Raw genomic sequence first — 17,406 nt, 5'->3', positions numbered from 1 at the left:
GCAGAGGAGATTGTGTCAGCTACTGTTGGTCTCTTCAGCTGTGAGCAACAACATCAGAGACAAAAGTAAATGAGGTCAGCACCAGAAAAGTGCTGATGAGTGAACCAAGGTGTGCTCCCAGAAAGAAGCCCTTCTTCACACCTGCTTCCCCACCCCGTGGAGGGGATTTCAGCACTCCTCAGGCCTTGGGTGGGGATGTCAGCATGGTTCAGGGATATCAGCAGGTTGGGAAGGTGCTCGGGAGAGCTGACATTTGGGCATGCTGGGGTATTAGCTTCTCCCAGAAAGGAGGGCAGGGGGGTTTGCCATGACACTGCACACACTGGCTTGATGTCTGGGAGGAAAAGTTCTGGGAAGTGTCTGCATTTCTGAAGGGTGCCTGCAGTGCCTCCTGGGCACTTCTCATGCCCAGGGGCTGTGCAAAGTGGACTGTGCCTTTAAAATCTGCAGAGGTGTTATTTAGGTGGAAAAAATGTTTCACCATGACCATGAATATTGTTTGCATTTCGGTAATTGACCGAGGAGAGACACAGGGGGAGAGAGAGAGAGAGAGAGAAAAGACCTTCCTTCCCTCTGACAGGTTCAGGAATTTTTTCCACTAATTAAGAAGAAAAACAAAATGCTTGCACTGGGAGGGGGATGGGAGGAAAAGGGGGTCTCCCTGGTGTCCCATAAACCTGGTAGCCATGGACAAAACACCACAATCACAGCATAGCCTTGCCCTGGAAAGTTTGAGGCAGTTCTGGCCAGCGGCGTGAAGCAAGAGCACACCTCTCACTCACAGGGGACCCTGCTTTCCAGCATCCCAGGCTGGGTGAGGACCAGCTCCCTCCCAGAAGGATGCACAAATCTAGGTGAGGCTCTTGGTCCGTGAAGGGCAGTGCCTGCTGCGGCAAGGTGACAGCCAGCGGTGCAGGTTTGTCCCCTGGGAAGGATGGGGGACACATCAGAGCATCTCTCTGGCTGCAGTGAGATGGCTGTAAAAGGACTGAAATGGGTGTTCCTTGCATTCAGGTCTGGCTGGGATGAGGCTCTCCTGGCTCCGCTGAGGCAGGTGTGAACAGCCCAGTAATTGAATAAAGCATTTTCCCAGCATGACCACCTTCAAGTGTGTTAAATGAAACAGAAAGGAGCAGCTGAACAGGATCTGCAGTTTTTCCCCATGATACGTATTTTCCCTTTTCCATGGATAGTCCCACCGGGTATGCTGTGACCTATTGTTGTACTTATTTATTTACTCAGGTCTTGTAGATGGTTTCAAAGCTCATGGCCAGGAAGGAGCAGCCAGATGCTGTTGCCATGTGGGACACAAAATCTGCTCGTTTCCCACTTTGAACACAGATGAGGAACCAGGTGCAACCCCCAAACCCAGGACTGAACCCTGTTCCCTCCCCTCCTTGCTCTAACCTAGAAAGTGGGATATTTCATTGCAAGTTCATCCTGTGTGTTTTTTTCCAAGCAAGAGGTTAGGTGATTGGAGTGGTTTGGGTTAAGGAGCTGCTTCTCTTTTTGGGGAAAGACCAGGGTTGGGTGGAAGGGTGTAGGAGAAGCATTGGGTACTTGGAGACTTCCTGGTGCCATACACCGCTAATCCCTGAGGAAGGACGGCCAGCAACAGGGGATTTTTTTTTTTTTCCCAGCTGGAAAAGATTAATATTTATGAGCCTGGATTAAAAAATCCTCCAAGGAATCTGGGTGCATGTGAGCGCCCATCCAGGAAATGGAGGCCCTTGGGCAGCAAACACTGGGAGCTGGCACGGTGCTGCTGTGCCCACTGTGTGTGTTGTCTGTGCTGTGGTGCAGATGGGGAAGGATGTCACCGCTGCTGGCAGTGTCCCGGGCATTTGGAACACGTGTGGCCACAAATCCAAAATGTCACAAGTGTGAGCTGTGGGTAAGGCGGGTGGGTCGTGAACTTCAAATGTGATCAGTCCTTATTGAGCTGGAGTGGAGGGAAACAGGAGTTTTGTGAGAGCTGGATGCCTGCGCTCAGCCAGAGCAGGTTCCAGCTGACACTTCTGCAGGCTGAGACGTGGCCGCTGCAGTGCTTGAACTGGGGAGAGCAACAACCTCTGCTGCTCCCCAGTGCTGGTAGGACCTGGCTCCCTGGGGTACGTGTCACTGCATGGGAGAGGTCACAGTGCCAGGGTTTGGCAGCTAGCAGAGCTCCTTGGATATGGGCATCTGCAGCTCAGCTCTCTGTCGCTGGTACAGGATGCCGATAGTTCCCATCCACATGTCTGAAAAGGACCTGAGAAGTTTGTGAGGAGCTGCCAGAACCAGTTACTGAGAGACACAGTGAATTTGTGAAGGAGTGGGAGGAGGAAGGTAAAGCCCAAAGGAAGGATTTACTTTTTGGGAACTTTTTCTTTCACTCCTTTCCACCCCTCACCCGAAGACCCATCCTGCTTGCCAGGAAACTTGGTCGGGGCAAGCATTTTGCCACCTGGCTTATGCACGCACCAGTCAAGGAAACAATTCTGCAACTGAAAGAGGAAATCTACGTCCTGGCTATTTCCAACCTCTATTGTTTGTTACCCAACTCATGCATTACACAGACCAGTAGGCAAGGCAGCAAGATTGCAACACTATGCATGTGCTTTCAGACACTTAATTTTAGCATTGCATCCTCTGATTTGTGGTACTGAGAAAACCCAGTTCTAAGGAAAGAGGAAACCTGTGGTCCTGACACTTGATTTTGACCATAAAAGGAAGCAGATCATTCAAGTGACCTAACAGGTTTAGTCATTCAGACTGTAATCCTCTGAGAGTCCAGCGAATCCCTGCTGGGGTTTTCCCATTCCCAAGGAGCTGGATTGCTTGGGAGCTCTGGGCTGGGCCAAAATCCGTGATTGGAGTTTTTGTGCCTCTAATTAAGCTCCTGATCTTTGGACCTTTTCTCAGGGCAGTACAGGACACGTGCATGCCCCTTCCCAAGCAATCTCAGGATGGGACTGACTTTGCCAGCAAGTGTCAGACCTTGACACCGTTTCTCCTATGAACCCAAATGTGTTTTTAAGGCACTTGTCAATGTGTTGTCAAAATTCTTCCTGCCTTTCCCCAACAACAGGGCTCTCCTTAGCTGCACGTGTAAAAGGCATTTTGAATAAACAGCTCTGGAGGGAGCCTCTGTGCAGCACTGAGGGCCGAGTTCAAAGTGCAGAAGCCCTTTTCATGTGCTGAGTGCTCTTCTGCAGCACGGCTTAGTCCCCTGCCAAGGAGGGGTAAAAAGGCCTTCCATGCTGGGAAGAAAGCTGGGACTGAGGCACAGCAGCTCTTCCCTACAGAGACAGGCCCTGAGACAGCAAGGACCTGCCTCCCTGCTGAGCAAAGGCATCTTAGCTGGTGCTGACTGCAGTCCCACAGATACTCTGACCTGGCATTGCAGGGATTCCCCCACCAGCAATGCAGCAAAGAAACACACAGACCTACCAAAATCACAGTGCTTGTGGCAAGTGTCCAGCCCCCAGCCAAGCAACAAGCAAACCCCAAACCTCACCAGCTCCTCACCCTATCAGTGCCAGGGCAACGGCACCAGGTGCTGGGATGAGGCTGAGACCCCTGCTGCATGCCCAGCCATGGGTATGGAAACTGCACATGGCAGGTTTTCTTCCTGATGGCTGCAGGGAGGCAGTCCTATCACCAGGACTCCCTCAAGAGCTTCCCGCAAGCCTGTCCAGGCGTAAGAACGGCTGTGCTGGCCACTTCCTAAAATGTAGAAGCATCCTTGGTGTTTTTTTGCAATCTTGCAGACATAACATGCTTTCAATTCCTCAAAAACAGTGTTCTGCATGTGACCAGAGGCACTGTCCTCTGTCCTCCTGGTCCCTTCCCCTTCCAACGACACATGTGTGTGCAGCTGGTGGTGGGAGCCAGGGAGTCTCCTTCTCCTTCTTTTTCAGCGGTCAGTGGGGCTATGACATGTGCCTGCTTCATTGAGAAAGGTACCAAACCACAGAAGGTTGTGAAATGGGAAAATGGGAAGCTGGAGTAGGTGGAACAGGAGTGTGCTTTAAAGGAAGAAAGAAGTCTTTCTTTTTTTCAAGTACCTGGTTGTGCAAGACCCAAGGATTGTGATTTGACTGTGAGACAAAACCATCACGACACAGCTTTGGCCGAAGGTCAGCATTGGCCCTGTTTGGTTTGGCATGTCAGTGAAAAAAAGTAAAAAAAAAAAAAGAAAGGAAGAAAAGAGGTATTCTTGCTGCGTTTCTTGAAACGTTCAAATTGCAGATCCTGGCTCACCTCTGCAAGGGTGGAGGAGCTGGGAGCAGGTTGAGGCAGTCAGTTGAGGGGCACTCTTGGGCTCTGTGCTTTCTTTGGGAATGAAGCAGGCCTGTGGGGGTTTTCCTGCACCCCCAAGAGCTGAAGCAATGCTAAGAGAAATGCTAAGAGTGTCCTGTGGTGTCCTCTATCACCATGATGGTTCCCAACGGCAGCTTGGGAGCGGGGGGAATGCCAAGCATCCTTCACTTGTCTGGATACAGTGAGAAGTGCAGTCTGGCTGATGAGTTAGAGATTGTGGAAGAGGAAGGAACAACAGAAACATGCTTATTGTGAGCTGAATTCAAGTGCTCACACCAGGGTAACTTCTGCTCCTGGATATCCCTGTACACACTCCAGGGGGGAAGAGAGCTGGGCTCTCTCATCCATAGGGTGCCTTTTTCTTCCCACTGGGCTGTTTTGCAGTTCCAGGCCAGGACAGGAATGCCAGGAATGCAAAAACTAGCACACAGCCCTGTGTCCTGTCCCTGGCTGCCCCCCCCGGCTGCCCCCCACTTCCCTGGCCCGTCGCAAGAACAGGATATTCACCCGAGCGACAAGCGACATACACTCACACACGTCTTGTTATCAGGAAAAAACACTCAGTCAGCGTCTGGAATGGGCTCTAATTAACTGTGTGGACACCGGGACTTCCCTGTGGGGCTGTGGGGAAAGCACTCACTCACAATGGGATACGGGCAAGTGGGCAGCAGTGGGTCAAATCCTCCAGAGCCACCAGCATGGCAAGGGCTGGAGGTGAGCATTGAGTGCCAGAACAGCTGTGCCATCACCCAGTGGTCCCTTTCCTCCTGCTCTCCCTCCACAGGACGGTAGGGAGAGCCTCTACAGAGCAGAGCATCCAGCCCCACTGCAAGGTTTCACGCCCTCCTTGCCGTGGTGAAGTTGGGGTCCTCGGGCTGAGAGCTGTCCCCAGCCCCATGTCCCTGCATTGGCCATCCTGAGTCATGTCAACATGTCCCTGCTTCCAGCACAGGCTCTGCAAAGACGTCCTGTCTCAGGTAAACAGGATCTCGCCGCGCTGTGTGACCTTGTTTACCTCCCTGAAAGAATTTGGCTGGAATTTTTTTTTATTATTTTTTTTCTTCCTAAGGGCTGGTGAGTCACCCTGCAGAAATGTGTGCTGCCTTTCCACACTGACTCACCTCTCTGCCCACACTTCTGCCTTTCCCTCCTGCCCCCCAGCTCTGGGGCAGTCGAGAAGGCTGATGATGCAACCCATGTACTGGTGCTGGTGCTGGTGCCAGTGGACGTGGCAGTGGCGTCTCTGCCACAGGAAACGTGGCCAAGTGTTCGGGCAGTCCCTGTGCCAAAACACAGGAAAAGCACCAAGAAATTACCCCGTGCATTGTCAACTCAAAAAACACCAAAGAAAACAAAACAAAGCAAAAAAACAACCAAAAAAAAAAAATTGTCCTCACTAGAACAATTGCCCAGAAGAATAGAAAAGAGAAAAAAAAAAAGAGGCCAATGGACCTGGATCAGTGCCAGGACCCTTGTTTTCCTTTCCCAACACAATGCACGTTAAATAATACTTCCTTCTCACAACAAGGCCCTCCTGGGCTGGTTTTTGTTTTTCTCCCCTGCTGTGGGGGGGTCGGTCAGCGCAAATGGCCCCTGGGATCATCAGCACTTCAGGGCTGCTGCTCATCCCCACTGCCATGGATTGCCTGTTCCCAGCACTGCGGAGGAGTGAGGGCCCTGTGCTTGGCCTGCTCGCCTCCCCCTCAGCTTTCTCGTGGGGAGCAGCAGGCCCTTGAGCACTTCTCCTGACCTCTCCCACCCTCTGGCATGATACAGTTAGGTGCTTTGCAGGATAGTATCTCCTCAAGGTAAGCCAGGTAGCTATCCCAAAGCACTGCCGTGTAACCATGCTCAGGCTGCAAAGGTATCCATACAAACGTATCACAGCAGCCATATCACAGATGCTGATTTACTGCCAGGTTAATTATAACAGAATAAGAGAACAATGTATTTTACATGAGGGATGAATGATTTCATTACATTTCTGGCCAGGCTTCCAGACTGGGACGAGGGGAACCCCTGTTAGTGGCACCTTGGCTCTTCAGTTCCCATTTGGCTTGTGGTCAGTCCTCTTTCCTTCAGGATTTCTCTTCCCAATGACAGTGTCACTGGCATCCAACTGACTGTATTTAAATGTCTGCATTGTGGAGGAATCCAAGGAAAACTAATTTTGTTTATTCTAACTTCTTTCCTGAGAAATTTAACATCTGAGATACCATGCCTCTTGTTTGTTGGCAGTGTCAATCAACAGTCTCCAAGGGGCTGATCAGATCCATATCTCTTTTGTCTGAGGATTATTGGGACTTCTGATTAAATAACAGGTGCAAGGAAGCAAGGAGTTGTCCTTCTTTAAATCAAACTGTGGCCTTCGGACACGAAGTGACATCACTTCAGCTGTACCCACGTCTCCCCCGATTTCTACTTTCTTACATGAGGACACAGGCTGCTGGGCAAAACAGACCCAGTGGTTCTTGAGTCTGTGTTTCAGACAAGGCTCAACACTCAGCCAGTTGCAGCTTGCTCAACTGGCCAGCCTTGTCATGGCACAAGGCAAAGGGACAGATGCTGCAGTGGAGCAGCAGGTGGCAGGACTAGTAGGCATTTGGTGTACTTGCCCACTGACGCCCAAAGTGGAGCAAATTCGTTTGTTTCAAGGATTGACTTTGTGCACTGACGTTCCTGAGGCAATCCAGAAAAGCCAGATCCAAGGTCCCACCTACCTGCATTGTCTGGGCTCAAAAGTCAGTTCCTGCCTCTGAGTAAGGATTTGTGTTCTGGGTAACAGCAACTGCTTTGTGAAGGTGAAATCTTCTTGGCACTGTTTTGGTCTGTTCTTCTCCCATGCAGAAGATGAGCCTGCCCCCTGCTCCAAGGGTTTATGTGGTCAAGCACATTAGCAGTTGGGGTGACTTTCACTGACCTCTTGGTCAGTGAAAGATGATTTCTGAACGAATTTAACCATGTCAAAGAGGTGCTGGAGATGGATTAGTGGGAGTTAGGAAGGAAATTGGGGCAGAGCTAGAGCACAGCATGCAGCCCTGCAGAAGTCTGAGTGTCTGTACTGCCCTTGTGTTTGCTGTGCCCTCCATGCATTCCCAAATCTGTGTGGTGGACATCAGGGGGATTCACCTTACAACAGGTGTCTTTACACAGGCTCTGAAGTCTCAGCCAGCTGTCTCATCTCCCTCAATAGTCTACAGGTGAGATGGTCACGTCCAGAAGAACTTGATTCCCTGGCTTAAATTTTTTAAGTTTGGGATGAATCATGCTGTGGCAGTGCTCAACGCTCTCTTTTGTCTAGAGGAGGAGACAAGGGCTGTTAGTGTTTGACTGCTTCATTTTCAGTCAGCTCAATTTAAGGTGCTTAATTTTTAGCTGGCAAATGCCAAGAACAGTGAATCCCACCTCAGGAGAACAATGTACCACTGTATGACAAGCAGCAACAAGTCCAGGAACACAGCTCCTCTCTTGATTTATTTAACAGCTACAGTTATTGCTTAAACTTGATCATGGGAACCACTGTCTCAGCAAAATCCATCTTGCTCAACATAGGCAGAGTATGCCTTGTCCTCCAACAGTGCTGTCAAAGAGTATGTCCCTCAGGGACCTTAAAACACGTAGGAAAGAGTTGCTGGGGCTAGCAACTTGCATCTGAGTGTGGGGTTTTCCCTGGATCTGGCATGGCGCTTGTTTTTATCAGCTGCCAAACCTTTGGCAATTCACCAGCTCCTGATAACGCAAGTAAAAACCTGGAAAAGACAAATCCAAACACTTAGGCCAAATTACTGTGTACATAGCAGTGTCCTCGTGCCCGGTGGGAACAACCAGGTTGTCCATATTTGCCTCTATGTCCAGGGCAGCCCCTGGACACCAGGTCTCAGTGACAAAGAGCAGCACTCGTAGCAGATCTCCCTCCTGCCAGTGAGACCTTGGTGTGAACTTTTATCCAGTAAATGTTTGTTGCTTCGCCTCCTCTGGTAATGGAGCAGATGCTGAAGGTTGTTTGGCCAGCTGCTTAAACAAATCCCAGTGTTTTGTGCCAGACCAGGTGAAGTCCAGCCTTTTCAGCTCCCTGATCCTTACAAGATCATCAAGCAGCATTCAGCAGCTCAGTTACTGCTGAATATTCAGCTTTAGGAGGGTCATTCTGGCCATAGCTTTAATAACAACTGCGAATCCACACTTAAAATGGCTCTTGGAAGCACCAGGCAACTACAGTACAAAAGAGGAATACTCAGGTCAGGCTGTGTGTGTGCTCTTTAAACCATTTTTAATGTTCTTCAGGACTCAGACTTGGAAGCCTGTGCAGATAAGTGCTGGGCTTTGCTGGTCATAGGACATCTCACGTGTGAGCCTGTTCAGAGCTGTGTCAGTGCCATGCCAACCCACCAAACTGAGGTATTTTCAAGGTGGCTATCAGAATGATCACTTACCATAGCAAACTGTCATGGGGAATATGTGCTAATTTGACTGGGAAGGTCCATCCCTAGCTCTATTTTCTCCCCCACTTGCACCAGGTACACATCTGGGATGTGTGATGAAAACCTGCCAAGTTCATCTGTGTCACAGAAAGTGGGAAGCAATGGTGGTGACATCAGCCATGTCTGGGTGCTAAGAAGTCATGTGAGCATTTATAAAAGGAGATGTAAGACACTCCCCTATGTGTTCTGTATCTCCCAGCTCCCTTCACTCAGGTATAAACCTCCTGTAGATGATGCCAACCCCAGTAGTTCAGTGATTAACCAGTGCATGACCCATTGCTCCTCTCTTCTTTGGTGAACACAGATGTTACTGGAGATAAAATTACAGGTTAGCTTGGACAGGTCTCTGAGCAGGCTGATCTACTTGAAGATGTTCCTGCTCATTGCAAGAGCGTTGGACTAGATGACCTTTAAAGGTCCCTTCCAACCCAAACCATTCTAGGATTCTATGAAAACCACTAGCCATGGACATGAGGAGCTGCAGCAGTCTGCTTTGGGATGAGGCACCTGCATAGTGACAGCTTTATGGTGACATCTGTAACAGTGATTGTCTATTTTTTCATTATTTTTTACAAGGTATCCTACAAAATAATGCTGTTCATTGGCAACTTTCTTGACACGAACTTCCAGGAGTTACAATGACTCCTACAGAGTCCTACATCTTTTAAGGGGGTTCAACTACCCATTTGGCCAAACTGTACCAAGAACCATCTTTCTATTGGGTTTTCCAAGTAGATGGTGCTGTACCTGACAATCTTGCTGAAGCAACAGTTTTCCTCAGAAACAAATCTACCTACGCTGCAAGTTCAGGCTCTTCCTAAGAAAGGTTTTTCTGGAAATGCAGTGTAAGGCTGAATAATTTCAGATGGGAAGCGTAACCGTCTACTGAGAAAAATGGGAACATACACTCCATTTTAAGCCCATTACAGAAAGAATTAGAAAGTCACGCGGATGCAGAGCTAATATCATCCTCCAGATAGTAACTGCTGCATCTAGTACTGCTCAGCAATGTGTAAAAATAGAAGTAGACAGAAATCCAGCCAGACAAAAGCCAAGATTTTTTTTCTGATGTCAATCAGGTGCCCAGATGTGGCTCCTGAGCTGTGAACATCCCATTGGCCTGACTGCCCCAGCGACCTCTCCTCGCCCCCATTCTCCCAGACACCTGCAGTTCTCTTTGAAGCAGGGACATGGCAGGCATTTCCCAGAGACATGTCAGGACGCAGAAGGAAAAGCAGAGAGATGGATTCTATCTGTCAACCCACGATGAAATACAGTGACAGCCCCCCAAGTCCCAAAAGAAAGCTCAATTTTTTCTAGTTAAAAAAAGTGTTTGGCTCATTCCCTAGACCAGCTGCTTCCTACATAAGTAAGAGGCATGCACAGTGTACAGAAAAGAATATTTGACATTCCTAATCAATTAGATAAGGGGAAAAAACAGTCCATTTTCCTGTTCAAAATAAAATTATCGTGGTTACTTCAGATTTCAAGGGCATTTATCTTTCAGCTTCAGACAGAGGGGCACTGAGTAGACTGCAGGTTACTGACCCAGGGCTAGAGAATGACTAAGCTGCCAGCTGGAATGGAGGAGCCCAGGCTCAGCTCTAGTGGAGCACTGGGATGGGAACAGCTGTGTCAGTTTTTAGCCAAGTCAGGTGTGCCTTAGCAGAGCCAGGACTGTGGCAGGCCCGGAAAAACTGGCAGCATGGGAGGAGGGAGTTAAAACACCTCAAACCAAATTGTTGAAGGGAAGCACTCCCAGATCTTGCCCGCACACTCCCTGGCTTTGAAAACTTGTGTAAACATTTAACCAGGGAAATGCCAAGGAAATCAAGGTGAGGAAGAAGGTGGCTGGAAGGGTTGTGAGAGAACATAGGCACCTTCCCAACCCGTGTTCAGCTCAGGATGTTTCAGTGGAAAAGGCACAACCTGAGATGTGTTGTGTATCTTTTACTCAAAAGCACAGGAGGCTCCAGGACCCGGGGCAGGTGCCTGACACCACCGCCAGCCCTGCAGCAGAGGCAAAAGGAGAAGGTACAGTGGCACGCTGCCCTCTCCTTGAGGATTATGTGTCTCTGGATCACCAGCAGCCTTTGAGGCCTCTCCACAGGCCAATGGAGAATGGATAATGTCTTTGTGAGAACTGACTGTGTTGTCTCCCAGTTCAGAGGAAAGCAGCAGCCCCTTTGCACTGCCCTGGTGCAGCCAGGGTGAGCAGGTGGGCTGCAGGTCCCTGGTATGGGATTTACCCCAAGCAATTACAGGCTCCCCCTGCAGTTCTCGGAGACTTCAATCCTGGACAGCTGTATCAGAAGTATCAATTGCTGCTGCTTTGCACTTGTAATACCAAGCCTGTGTTCTTCCACTATTTGTCAGGACAGCACGTTTCCCCGGGAAAAAATATATGCAAATAGGGCAGCAAAGTATTCGAGCCTACAAACCTCCGCCCAGACCCAGAGGAGCCCTCTGGAGACTGCTCTCACACGTGGAATCTTGGGCCTGTAGTGCCACCTAATGAACAGGCGCAGCTCGGAGCCACATGGATGCTGCTGTGTGCAGGGAAATCAGGCGAAGGCACTTGGTAGGGCACTTTGTTACTCCCTATTCCTTTCATTCCTCTCCCGGTGCTTCAAAAACTACTTATTTGATCCTTGTAATCCTGCTGTCAGGCAGCAGATAATGATAACCCTGTTCTGTGAACAAGTTGAGGAGCAGCTTTTTGCTGAGCCCAAATACACAAAATAAGTCAACAGTAGTTGAGTAACAAATGAGACTTAACTCCTTTTTCCATGTTGCTTTTGGAAATAGTGCTTCCAAGGGACAGGGCAAAGCGGTGACACGGTGCATTGTTGCAATTTGCACCCTCCTCCTGGGACTCACTGGCTTGTTCTCTATGTACCAACAGGACCCACCTGGGTGACGAGCCATGAACTCCCAGCTTTCAGGAGGCAGAAACTGGGCTCCATTTGGCTTGTGGGAACAATGGTCAGGCATGAGGATCAGGAGTGGCTCTCAAGGTACTAAAGGACATTCCCTCAGGAAGAAACCAGCTGATTGGTTTTTACATAGGACATGGTCAAGGAGAACAAATGTTCCACACGAAGTGCAAGCTTCGTGCTGGTCACAGCAACTGCCTTCTCAGATCCAGAGAGCAAGACACTGAGGTGCCTCCCAGGACTGTGTTCTGGTTTCTGGCTTCTGCTGATATAAGGAGGCATCCCAAGGGAGAAATCATCACCCAGGGCAAGGGAGCTGCCTTTAGGCAGCAGGCAGAAAGTGTGGGGAGTTCAGTCTCTCCCTAGAGCTTAGAAGTTAGGGCTGTGCGTTCTTCCCTTTCCGTTTACTTTTTCATTCGTGATCTCAGGTCAGGCACCCACCAGAGCAGAGGCCTCTTTAAAGGTGCTGTCACAGAGCACAGCATGTGTGTAAATGGCAGCCGTGTGGTCAGAGCCCTTCCCCAGAAATGGAGGGCCTGAGCTAACTGCTCTCCTCAGCCTGGAGGGACTGCAACACATTCTTTCCACAGTCTGCTCTACCCCACACGGCATGGCATGGCAGGGCGTGGTTTAATATGGTAGGTCTGTAACATGGGTGGAGAGCACCTCCCAGGTTCAGCATCCCAAGGGCATAACCCGGACGTGTTCTGGCACGAAGGCTGGGAGCCTGCTGCTGGCACCAAAGCAGCAGATCTGGCCACAAACACCAATCATGTCACAACTGCACAGATGCTGAACCCTCAGCTAAGTGTGAAACGCTCTAACCCCATAGATAGTTTTTAAATCTTTCAAATTTTTCGGAGTGCTTCAGGGGTGAAGGAAGTGAGCACTGCCACTCTGGCCCTTCACAAAGGAAGGAACGGGACATACACTGTCTCACATGCAAATAGTCCTCCGTGAAAAGAAACATTTTTAGGGCTGGATGCTCTACAAACAGGCGGTGCCAGGAGATCATACATGAGAGTGGGAGTCTGGAAGTTTTAAGCAATGAACAGCTGAAGAACTTTCCATAGAGCATGTGGGAGCCAAGGCTTTTCAAAGACGTATCATATGTCCACAGATGGGCAGGCTTTCACTAAAACAACAAAACTCAAATTAATTGAAACAACAAAACTCAATTTCATTGAAACCACAAAAATATTTTTAAAGAAAACAAACCACAAAAGCACTTATTTTCTCTTGCCCACCCACACTTCTAGTCTAGGCTTCAGAGCAATGAAAATCCTACTACAGCTTCCTGTAGAGGAATTATCTGAAATGTGTGTTTTGTGTACCAAACCAACATGGTTCACTCTTGCTGTGACAGTCAATGTGGCCCAGAGAGAAGAAAGACTGATCTCTAGCTAAGTGTTTATCTTGGAAAGCAGAGATCAGTGTTTCAGCACCTTCTCTAGGACATGTTTAGGTATTTTGCATGCATCAGGCACTGGATGACATGTACACACAGCCAGGGGTTGTGGTCGGGACACAAATCTGGTCTTGCCCAGGAAAAGGACCGTGCCATAGCTGCTCCAGTGAACTCTGAATTTGTCTTACACTAAGCAAGTGTTTCAGTGGGTGAATGTGTATTCCCCTCACTCTTGAAAAAGAGAATAATCTGGTGTTTGGTGGCAGTCTCCCAGAAGGTGGGATTTTGTGGCTCTGAAGACAGAGGACAGAGGAAGGACAGGACCTTGATCACCAACACTACTGGGTTTGTGCAATAATTGTTGAACTATCATTTAAAAGGTAGGAAAACAACAAACCTTCTTCCAGTGGCATTTGCAAAAAGTGGTAGCTGCTATTTTTTGCACTGATCCTGCTCTGGGAAGTAGCTGAGCTCTTCAAGGAAGTCTGTGAAGAAACACCTACCTGGAGGTTCTCAGCCACGCCTGGCTGTGAGATGAGGTGCAGAGGAAAACAGCTGCCCACCAGGTTGATCTAATACTAAAGGACAAGTGCCAGCTGTGTTGGATTGAGAGGAACACAGTCTGGGATTCTGGCTTACCATCCCACTAAAATGGTCCTCTAGGGGCCTTAGATCTGCACCCAAGGCATGGCCACATTTAAAGGGAAGTAGTGGGTGCTCACATCTGAAGAGGAGGGAAAGCTGAAGCCGACAACTGTCCTGTATGCTGTGTCAGGGGTGGAGAAACCCCATGCTGGGCATATGGTGGTTAAGGATGGAAACAAAATGACACTTGAACCCACAGAAAGTATTTTTCCTCATGACAGACCTCAAACCAGAGCTCTCGGGGTCCTTTGCTTGGGCCAGATGATCCTTCCTCTACCCTCTAGGACTTGCTCCTTTGGCAAGGCTGGGGGACTTCCCCGTTTGTTTTCCTTGTGTCTCCTGTGTAACACCCGGAGGCAGAGCACTACTTTGGGCTGGGACTCACTGGCCATCCAGGGTCGGGAAATCCGAGGAGCAGATCAGAGCCAGGTGAGGAACGCACAGCAGCACAGCTTTAATCTTGTTCGCTGGCTGCCGGTGCCGAGGGCTCCGCGTAAGCCGAGGAGCTGCCAACTGGCAGCAGGGGGCAGCTGCATTCCTTCCACGCATTTCAAGAAACTAACATTAAAAGTACTAATTGATGTGAGCATACCGATGGGGTAGTTTTTCTGCTGCCCTTGGGCTTAACTGCACTGGTACCCGGTGCATCCTGCGTGCGCCTTCCATGCATCCATGGGGCAACCGGGGCTGCTCCCCGGGGTCAGGACAGCACCGACCGTGCCTGTTTACTGCTCTTTACTTCTGCGGTGTGTTAGGAGGCTGCCTGCCGAAACCACAGTGTGCAAATGAACTGGACCTGTGCTCTCAGGGCAGCAGGATGAGTGTCACCTACGGCTGATTAGACACGCAGCACCGCAGTGGGAGAGGCCGGTTCACCCCCCGGCTCGGACAGTCCAGCTGCGTAGGACTCCCAGCTCCGGGACATTACGGAGCCGTGGCAGCACCGTACTTGCAGGCTGCCAGCGCTGGCTTCTGCTGCAAGGTCGTTTCTTGAAGCTTCACCAAGCAGCGTTTCTTCGGGGATGTGCTGGGTGGTTTTGAAGCTATGCTGATCTTTGCTGCAGTCTTCCGGGGGGAAAAAAAACCCTCTTTGGCAGGATTAGGCTTTGTAGAATATAAATGACCATTAATAAATTCTTAGTGTTAATGTAAGTGCTTGTATCAACTGGAAGCTGAAACGCTTAATCAGGCTAGCAGCAATTAAAATGGTAATTTTTTTCTGTACTAGATTCTGCTGGCAATTTTTACTCAAGTAAAACTCTTTGAAGTTAATTGGAATTTTGATTAAAGCCTCCTGGATCTGGGTCTCTGAATTTGTACTAAAGAAGGTTCAATATTTGCTTTGGTTTTCTGCACATGGAGTTCACTGCTATATATTAGCGCGACTGTACAATTAGTGGTAACAAGAACAACTCCAATAAAGATTTCTGTAATCTAGCTCTTGATATACTTGAGAAAAGGTCTTTTATCACAGAATGGCTTTTAAAGTACTGCTAAAACAGGCTGTAAGATCTGAAAACCTTGATCGATTAAATTGTTTGTCTTAATTGTTTCCAGTCGCAACGAACGGCTTAGCAACATTCACTTAACGGTAATTCGGAACTCGGAGGGGGTGGGAGGATGGGAGGTGTTCTTGCTCTATGCCTTCAGCGCTCCGGTTTCGGCTGCCGACGCGAAAGAAAAAAGCTGAAATTACATTATCATTGAAAATTACACTGAAATTACATTATAACCATTAGTAGAATGAAAAGTAACTGTGGTGGAACAGGTTTTAAAGGTAACGTTTTGTCCAAAATGTTGCAAAATAAACCCCAAACAAACACAAATTCCTGACCAGACTGCGCTGAGGCACTCTGTAGCATTTTGCGACCAGTACTTCCAGGCAAAGGAGTGCTTTTCTGAAAGCTGTGATATAAGTGGTGCAAATACTGCTTAAACTTCGCTTCAGGTTAGTTGCTGGTGTGAGAAAAGCAGAAAGAAAGAAGGGAATAATCATGTGGAAATTATACTGATAATACCAAGCATGTGGGTTCTTACTATATATCTCTGTTTATAAGAAGACTATTAGAGCTTGTGATCAAAATGCAGGTCAGTTTGGTTTTGAGAACTCCTTTGGCATCCATTAACAAAGTTTATATATATATGTATTCTTGACCTTAGGGAGATGTATATCAAATAATGAGTTGTAAACATCCTGGACTAAGAAATACAGAAGTTTATCGATAACTGAAATAATAATAACTGAAAGTTTGTTGTGACTAGGGGGCTTCTTTCTTTCTTTTATTTTATCCTAATGTGGTCATTGGAGCACAGTTTCTTCCGCTTCCCAGTCTGACACCTCAGCAAGTGGATTCACATACAAGCAGATCCTTGCAATCCAGAGAAATGTTCTGATATCCTTTTGTGTCTACTTTTTTCTAAAGGTCTTAATTTTGAGAAACAAATAAAATTTTACCTTAAATACTTTCCCTATTCTCTCTAAAACACAGACACAGAATATGAGAAAGGAAGAATTAAAAAGATAAAAACTTTTATTATTATTAGCAATAATTTTGTAATATAGTATAAACGCCTTGAATATTCAACAACTATGCTATTAAAGTACCAAAACCTTGCTATAAACTGCTAGTTCTGCCTAATGATTATCCGAAGGGTCACCATTCCCTGACTGTGGACTTTGAGCTCCTAGATGGCTGCAGCAAGGGTAAGCACCCTGCTAGTTACGCAATCCATACCTGTGGACACAGTATGTTGTGTGCAAATGAACACTTGCAGACTAAACGACTGACATTAACACGCTCTCATCGTATATTTGCCATTTCTACAGTAAGGTTTGGCCTGTCTCAGACTTTGCATGCAAACAGCACCCAGTGACATTCAGTTACAGCAGAGGAGCAACTGAGCACACTTGTGGGAGAATAGATAGTTGCATATGTAGAAATAAGTCCCTGCTCTGATGTAAAAAGTTTCCTAGGAGACCTCAAAGTAAAAACCCTCAGTCTGTTGTTTGAAGCAGTGGTTGGGAAGCAAAAGCACGTTTCTGCATAGCAGATTGGTGAGCAAGGGAGCCTGGATACCTAAATGCCTGCTCATGATGTCCCTGTTTTCTCATGCCTCACCCAAGAAAGCATTGGTCGCCTTGAAGAGGTGGCCTGAGGTCCTCCTTGTTCCACGATGACTGATAGCTACATGTGTGCTATGTCCACTGAGCGCCTTTGTGCTGGTAGAGGCCCAGAGGCACCCCCAGGACCTGGACATCTCATCGGCCGGACTGACGCAGCTGAATTGATGCTGAAACCAGGATTATCAGCTGGATCGACGCTGAAACCAGGACTGACATCCCATCAGCTGGATTGACACTGGAACCAGGACTGGTGATCCCATTTTCTCTCTTTTTTCCCTTTTTATTTTTCTTTCTTTCTCTTTCCCCTGTGCCCCCGCCCTTTAGTAGGTCAGGGACTAACATACCAATTTCCATGCCAACTGTGTAATTTACTAGTAAAACTTTCTGTTCGTTTGCGGGCCCTCGGACTTTCGTCGTTGCTTTCCACCACGAGCATTGACGAGTCTTGGGTGCTTCCTTCCCCTCAAAGGTGGGCCGTGGCAGGCACCTCGCGCTGAGGCACCTGCA

The 17,406-nt window shown here is 48.4% G+C and overlaps 1 protein-coding gene across 1 annotated transcript in view; it reads left to right on the top strand.

Moving 5' to 3' along the window:
* Positions 1-11,768: 11,768 nt before the first annotated feature.
* Positions 11,769-17,406, top strand: part of CBX7 (chromobox 7) — a 21,900-nt gene continuing 16,262 nt past the window's right edge. The window contains exon 1 of the mRNA XM_017737732.1: positions 11,769-11,803. Within this exon, the coding sequence (XP_017593221.1) occupies positions 11,769-11,803 (35 nt within the window). The remainder of the gene's footprint in view (positions 11,804-17,406) is intronic.

The sequence above is a fragment of the Corvus brachyrhynchos genome, unplaced genomic scaffold (genome assembly GCF_000691975.1).
Source record: "Corvus brachyrhynchos isolate BGI_N302 unplaced genomic scaffold, ASM69197v1 scaffold56, whole genome shotgun sequence".
In the NCBI taxonomy this organism is placed as follows: domain Eukaryota; kingdom Metazoa; phylum Chordata; class Aves; order Passeriformes; family Corvidae; genus Corvus; species Corvus brachyrhynchos.
Note: the sequence above shows the minus strand (reverse complement) of the source record. Positions and strands in the feature narration are given on the sequence as shown.